We start from the raw sequence: 7,361 nt of genomic DNA, 5'->3' as shown, positions 1-7,361 counted from the left end.
GCATGTGGGTTTTGTGGGAGGAGGGGGGCGATGTTGTGGAAGGGACAGGGGCGGGGGGGGGGGGAAGGTGTAGGCTTGCTGCATGGGAGTGCACCTAACTCCCTCCCTCGCTCACACACACACACTCCCTCACTCACTCACACACACACACACACACACACACACACACACACTCACTCACTCACTCACTCACTCACTCACTCACTCACTCACTCACTCACTCACACACACACACACATTTACACACACACTCACTCACACACACACACACGCACGCACACTTCACGCACGTGCGCGCAGGCCTTGAGACGGCGCTTACTGGGGACGAGACGGAGGAAGCGATTTCGGAGCGGAAACAGACGCTGCAAATCAAGTGGCGCAAGATGCGACGCACGTGAGCACATTACCCAGTGGTGCTTGGTGGTGGTTGCCTGGTTGATGAGGCAGGGCTTGTGCATGATTTTGTCTCCAGTGTCGACCCACATTCAAGCACATTTGTAATAACCACACCTCTCTCATTCTAGTTGCACACACTCACTCACATTCACTCACTCACTCACTCACTCACTAACTCTCTTTCTCTTTCTCTCTCTCTCTCTCTCTCTCTCTCTCTCTCTCTTTCTCTCTCTCTCTCTCTCTCTCTCTCTCTCTCTCTCTCTCTCTCTCTCTCTCTCTCTCTCTTTCTCTCTTTCTCTCTCTCTCTCTCGCTCTCTCGCTCTCTCACTCACACACACACACACATACACACACACGCCACGCGACGGCAGGACGAACGAGCGCGTTGTTGGCAGTTATGCGCAGCGATACAGGGACAGTCTTCGCGTCATTGCACGGGATATCAAGTCGTCCAACCGATGAAGCATTCCATGCTGTTGATTTGTGAAGATGCCGACCACCGCCAACCAGCACAGCCTGCCCTCGTGCCGCTTTGCACGCTTTTCCTTCACCATCCAGTGGCCTTACTCTTCTTGCCTCATTACGTCCCCTCTTTGCTTCTTTCCTTGTGGTTATCAACAGACACCTGTTCTTCTTCTTTGTTGCGTTTGCCTGCAAGCTTGTTCCTTCCTCCCAACACACACACACACACGTGCAGTCTTGTTGTTTAAAGGCACATCATTTGACTCACGCAAGTGTCATGGCATGTGCGTTTACTCTTGCTGTTCACAACCATGATGCATGCACATGCAAGAGCGAAACACACACACATACACACGAACACACACACACACACACACACAAACCGACTGGTATTCACACACGGTTCATTGCACAGTCTCTCCTGCTACACCCCCATCACTCACACCCTCCCATCCTTGAAGCTTCGAACAACCTGGAGACTGCTTGCGTACACACAAAAGGCCACCAAGCAACGAAGATTCACTTTCCAGTGAGATGGGAAGGGGAGTGCATGGTGTACAAGTCGTTCTACTCTACGCACAGTCCAAGAGTGCACGTAACCGCGAAGCATCACACACGCATACACTCTCATGCACACACACGCACACATACAGACATACACAAGCATTGACACACGCACACACACACACACACCAAGCACACACATTCCGCTCAAACATTCACACGCACATACGCACACACGCGAGAACACGAACGCACCTGCTTGGCTAGTACTGCATGGCTCGCCTGAGCTTCTTGAACATGGTGCCGCTGCGGAGAACCTTTGCCTTACGAAGTTGTCTGTGGGTCTTCTTGGATTTGGCTTGAGAGTTGTGCACACGCCCGCGCCGCCAGTACTTGATGAGCCCGCTCTTGGTCAGCTTGAACCGCGACGCAACCGCCTTCTTTGTCTTCATCTTGTACTTGGTCTTCTGTCTGTAGTGGCGCTTGATTTGCCGCTTCATTGTCTTCACGCCGCGCACCTGCTGCACAAGCGCGGACGGCGACGACACAGCAGGCTGGCGCGCTTGCATGAGCAGCGACATCAGCGGCGCTCGTGCCGCAGCAGTGGTTGTTGCTGATGCTGTTGTGAAGTGCCTGCCGAGGAGGGTGGTCGTGTTGCTGGCAAACTGCCTGGACATGGTGAAGGCGGCCATGTTAGCCATGGCCGGCAACCCAGCAAACCGGCAGCTGCTTGTCCCGCACACCTGACGCACGCTGACCCGTGATGCCACCGACGACGACAACGCCGCAGACGTTGTGTTAACACCACGCATCACGCCAACAGCGGCATTGCGAGACACTGCTCGCAGCAGCAGCAGCGCCCCTGTCGTCCTCGCCAACGCCATCATCATCGTGGTTGTGGAATTTTGGCAAATGATGCCCTCAAATATTCAGCAAGGTCTGTTGTGTGTGTGTGTGTGGTGTATGTATGTATGTGTGTGTGTGTGTGGTGTGTGGTGTGTGTGGTGTATCTGTGGTGTGTGTGTGTGTGTGTGTGTCTGTCTGTGTTGTACTCCCTTGTCTCGCCCCTACATCCCCATGTTCTTTTCAGCACGAGTCTCAGCCTATGCTTTCATTGGAAAGGCAATCACGTCTCTGATGTTGCCTGTGTCTGTGAGCAGCATGATGAGCCTGTCAATGCCCATCCCCCACCCGACAGTTGGTGGCAGCCCATATTCCAGCGCGCGGCAAAAGTCCTCGTCCGGTACCTGCGCTTCATCGTCACCAGCGGCGCGCTCCTGTGATGCACATGTGTGTGAATGTGTGTAGGTGTGAATGTGTGAACGTGTGAGAGAGTAAGTGCACATGTTGTGTTTGAAGTGTGCATGTTGTGTGTGCGAGTGTGCATGATGTGATATGGTGTGTTAGAGAGTGTGCGTATGTTGTGTTTGGAGTGTGCGAACGTGAGAGGGGATAAGGAGGGTGGTGTCGCTTGTCGCGGAGGAAAGGGAATACAAGGGGCAGTGAGAGTGGCTGCAGATTCACACGTGCGCACGACTGACCGCCTCCTGTTCCCTGAAGCGGCTGCGCTGCTCATCTGGGTCATTCAACTCTGGTGTGGCATTGGCAGGTGGGCCGGAGACGCCGGAGACGCCATTTCACATCAGTCAGAAGTGAAGTGATACGAACGGAAGACAATCGACAACAGCAGCAACACGCACGTACACACATACGAACGCACAAACGCACACATACGAGCACATGCACACACATACACACACGAACACGCACATACACACCGTTGTATGCGTTGACAATCTCCTTGCCATCAATGTAGAGCTCAAAGCGATCCGAAATGCCCGCCTGACACCACAATGCAGCACGCACATGTGTGTAATGTTGTGTGAAATAATGTGGACACTCCTGTTGAAAACCCCGCAGGAGCAACCCACGCTTCAGCACCACAACTTCTCCTATTCCACACACACACACACACACACATGCGCACCTGTGTCTGCGACTGCTTCGCGAGCGGAGAGAGGCACGTTGGGTGGCCGTACACAAACGTGGGCTGCACGCAGAGCGGCTCAATAAAGTGTGCAGCCAGCCTGTCTAGCAAGGAGGCGGCTGTCAGCGGTGCATCTGTCGATATGCCGTGCTGTTCACACAGGTCCGCCAGCGCAGGCAGTGGCAGCACGTTGCCCGTGTGCGCATCCACCACGCGCGTGCCGGTTGCCTTCTCAATTGTGTCCACAAAGGCGAGGCGCTGGAAGGGCGCCGAGAGGTCCACAGGGGTTCCATGCACGTTTAGCACGAGAGAGCCGCCCGTGACAGCTTGCACGACATGACGCAAGAGGTGTTCGGTGAGGTCGAAGAGCTCTTCAAACGGCGCATACGCCTGGTACAGCTCGCAGCTCGTGAATTCCGGATTGTGCGTCCGGTCAATGCCTGCGGGCGACGGGGGGGGGTGTATCATGTGTGCGTGCGTGTGTGTGTGTGTGTGTGTGTGTGTGTGTGTGTAGTGTGTGTGTGTGTGTGTGTGCGTGTCACAGAAAGGGGCATAATATTGCTGCGCCTAGACTGCTTACCGGGGTGCTCCGTAAATCCGCAGGTCAGAAACGGTACCGCTTTGTTGGAACCATTTATCATCGGACGCTAGGTCATAGCAGGCGGCCGATTAACGAGAGCCATAGTTGGCTATATCCAAGTTGAAAAGAGACTTGCTCTCGGCGTATACTGAGAAGACCCTCGGAATTGTAACGGAGGCTCTAAAAGACTCCAATCATAGGCTTTCACTCCCACCACTCTTGATGTATGCCAGAACGAGCCTGCATGGTTCGCCCAAGTTTATCCTGTTAAAATGAGAGCTTTAACACTTAGATTCTCAGCATCTCGGCATAATAAACCTACCACACACCGGGCACGGTTGTTGGATGCACCGGGTGTTTCCCTTCACTACGTAACATTCAATGGCCAAATCCAAAGCGCCTTATACATACTAACGCGGGGCTACAATCGCGCAGCATCATGTGTGTGCGTGCGTGCGTGTGTGTGTGTGTGTGCGTGTGTGTGTGTGTGTGTGTGTGTGTGTGTGTATCGTGTGTGTGTGTGTATCGTGTGTGTGTGTGTGTGTGGACGGAGCAAGCAGATAGCAACCCCCATCACCATCAGCCATAACTGCGTCGCGTCACCTTCGTTGCGAAAGACTTTGCCAATCTCAAACACACGGGGCAGCCCGCCGACGACCAGTTTCTGGTAGGTTAGACACAGCACGGGGAGGCGGTGGAGGGTCGCCGATGTGTTAGATGGCGAGACAACTGAACGCACACACACACACACACACACACACACACACACACACACACACACACACACACACACATCATCATCATCGTCATCAACATCAACGACACCTTGAGGTAGAGTTCGGGCGCCACGCGGAGGGCATAGTCGCGATCAAGCGCGTTTGATTTCGTCCAGAATGGGCGGGCACTTGCCCCGCCGGGCTGGGAGCCTAGGATGGGCGTTTCCACTTCCACAAAACCGCGCGAAACGAGAAACGACCGCAGCGCTTGCAGCACCTGCTCACGTGCGCAGTCAACAATGGACAGCACGTATTGATGTGTGTGTGTGTGTGTGTGTGTGTGTGTGTGTGTGTGTGGGTGTGTGTGTGTGTGGGGGGGGTGCGTGTGTGAGTAGCCGTGTGTCAAATGGTTGTGCAAGAGCCATGGTCCAAAGCTCCAACAAACAACGCACACTGACCCACACACCTGCGATCGAACAAGGAGGGTATTCTTGAAGTTCTGGTTGACGAGCATGTGTAGGGGCCGCTCACTCAACTGAAGATTCTGCAAAGCATCACACACACACGTCACGACGTCACACGCACCACGTGTTGTCGATAGTGTACAAGGAAGCAAAAAATGAGCACCTGCAGCACTGATGACGCGCTCAAACACACATGCACACACACATGCACACACATGCACACACACATGCACGCACACATATACATACAGATCGCCGACCCAACACGACAAGGTGGCTGTCTCACCACATCTGTGAGGGAGTCAGGGATGTTGTGCCAGCATGGCGCCAAGAGCTGTGCCTGAATATTTTGGTGAATGGTTTCGTCAACCACCCCATAAGGAGCAAGGGTACGTGTAAGCACACAACACGCACACACAACACGCACGCACTGCTGCAAACACACTCTCCCTCACTTCACACACACGCACTGCTGCACACACTCTCTCCCTCACTTCACACACACACACACACACACACACGAGGCGTACCTCTTGGGCGAACAAGCTCAGCTCTCCGCTCTTGCTTGTGCCCGGGTACCCAGTCACACCTGACAGGTGAGAGAGAAAACACAATGTGCAAGCAGCATGGCGTGGTTGCAATGTTATCCTTTTGTGCGTTGAAATCCACACCGTGAGCCACGCAACGGCTGTTCCCATTCAACCCCAATCTTTGGCTCTCATACGTGCGATATCGCCGCGTCGTATTGCCGCGTGCACCTCCTCATAGTCTTCCCCTCTGTGATCCTTGCCAAATGCCACCACCTGAGAATGTGATTGCACGCAGCAACAACAGCAGCAGAGGATGGCGTGAGGCGCATCTGCGACTGATATATCCTCAGTAAATCAGGTTCCCTTTTATACCATGTTTCGGGCGCTTCCTCACTGGCACCACGTTTTGCATGACCACAGGCATGCACTGCACCTGAATGTTGCTGATGCCGTCCTCAATATCGTAGAAGCAGATCTTCTTGCCGCTCTGCCGCTTGGAGGTGACTCTCCCTGTCATGATCAGAGCAAAACAAACAATAAACCGAACATCAGTCAGTGTCGTGTGTCTGTGAATATGTACGTATCTGTGTGTCTCTGTGTGTGTCTGTGTGTGTGTATGTACGTATCTGTGTGTCTGTGTGTGTGTGTCTGCCTGTGTGTGTGAGTGTGTGTTTCTACTTCCCTTTTTCTCTCATCCCTGTGTTGCTCACAAACACGCACACACGTCTCAATCCCTCCCCCCTGCCTCCTCCTCCCTCCTCCCACCTGCAATGGTGAATTCTTCGTCGCGAAACCTCTGCCCTGGTTCTGTGTTAGCTATGTACTTGTCGCGGATGTGCTGAATAGGCGTCAGCTTCTCTGCCAAGCACGGGTACAAAGGCCGCGTCTGCACAGACGTTGCAGCATGTTGCAGTGCACGTCATGCATGAGTCACGCAGGCAGGCCACATACCAACGACAACCATCTAACAACTATCCCCAAATACACTCCTCTGCCTCACTCACACACACACACACACACACACACACACACATACACACACACGCACATACACATGCGCACTGACCTTGGCGTAAGCATCGATGCCCGGTGTTCGCTGCGTGGTCCTTGCCACCCGCCGCACTGCTCGCCACAACATCTCCCCACAAAAACAACAACACGCTGTATTGGGTTGTCCTGTTTTCTACACTTTGTGGTGTCGGCGTCGAAAAATTGAACAACGGCGGATACGGCTGCTGGCTGTTCGTTCTGTTCGTTACTTCCCGACCACCACACAAGCACCACAAGCACACATACCACAAGCAGCATGAGCGACAATCACCCCGACCACCACCACCACCAGCACAGTGCGCCGTTGCCGCCGGCCCGGTCGGACTCGCTCTCCGTTCACCCACGCCAGAACACGCCGCCGCGCCATGGCCTGGACGCTCTTCGCCAAAAGCACCAGATGCCATCAGCAGCACAAGGTGTGATTGGCTGTGGTTGCCGTTGTGGTTGCCGTTGTGGTTGTGGTTGTGGTTGTGGTTGTGGTTGTGGTTGTGGTTGTGGTTGTGGTTGTGGTTGTGCTTGTGGTTGTGGTTGTGGTTGTGGTTGTGGTTGTGGTTGTGGTTGTGGTTGTGGTTGTGGTTGTGGAGATGTGTCTGTTTGCCTGTGCTTGTGTGTCTGTATTTGTGTGTCTGTGCTTGTGTGTCGGGCGGTTGTAATGTGTGCGTGGTGTTTTTT

At 53.9% G+C, this 7,361-nt stretch overlaps 3 protein-coding genes across 3 annotated transcripts in view; 1 reads left to right on the top strand and 2 right to left on the bottom strand.

Moving 5' to 3' along the window:
• Positions 1-1,124, top strand: part of PTSG_06494 (uncharacterized protein) — a 2,804-nt gene extending 1,680 nt beyond the window's left edge. The window contains exons 4-5 of the mRNA XM_004991818.1: positions 301-394; positions 768-1,124. Of these exons, the coding sequence (XP_004991875.1) occupies positions 301-394; positions 768-858 (185 nt within the window). The 3' untranslated portion in view covers positions 859-1,124. The remainder of the gene's footprint in view (positions 1-300; positions 395-767) is intronic.
• Positions 1,125-1,215: 91 nt separating this feature from the next.
• On the bottom strand, positions 1,216-2,273 carry PTSG_06493 (uncharacterized protein). The gene is made up of 2 exons (XM_004991817.1): positions 1,618-2,273; positions 1,216-1,337 (listed from the first exon to the last, which is right to left on the bottom strand). Exon 1 carries the CDS (start codon positions 2,250-2,252, stop codon positions 1,626-1,628), a length of 627 nt encoding a protein of 208 aa, XP_004991874.1. The 5' UTR covers positions 2,253-2,273; the 3' UTR covers positions 1,216-1,337; positions 1,618-1,625.
• A 192-nt stretch (positions 2,274-2,465) lies between these two features.
• On the bottom strand, positions 2,466-6,790 carry PTSG_06492 (lysyl-tRNA synthetase; the record flags this gene model as incomplete). The annotated part of the gene is made up of 13 exons (XM_004991816.1): positions 6,706-6,790; positions 6,405-6,525; positions 6,073-6,149; positions 5,834-5,912; positions 5,640-5,698; positions 5,396-5,449; positions 5,112-5,189; positions 4,755-4,922; positions 4,533-4,593; positions 3,350-3,789; positions 3,141-3,204; positions 2,904-2,953; positions 2,466-2,639 (listed from the first exon to the last, which is right to left on the bottom strand). The coding sequence occupies exons 1-13, from the start codon at positions 6,775-6,777 to the stop codon at positions 2,466-2,468; spliced, it is 1,497 nt and encodes a 498-aa protein (XP_004991873.1). The 5' UTR covers positions 6,778-6,790.
• Positions 6,791-7,361: the final 571 nt, after the last annotated feature.

The sequence above is a fragment of the Salpingoeca rosetta genome (assembly GCF_000188695.1).
Source record: "Salpingoeca rosetta unplaced genomic scaffold supercont1.18, whole genome shotgun sequence".
Classification (NCBI taxonomy): Eukaryota; class Choanoflagellata; order Craspedida; family Salpingoecidae; genus Salpingoeca; species Salpingoeca rosetta.
The sequence above is the reverse complement of the archived record's forward strand: the minus strand, read 5'-3'. Positions and strand labels throughout refer to the sequence as shown.

Bases quoted from the DNA above. Each gene is read 5' to 3' on its own strand.
- PTSG_06493 (XM_004991817.1), bottom strand. From the start codon at position 2,252: ATGATGATGGCGTTGGCGAGGACGACAGGGGCGCTGCTGCTGCTGCGA.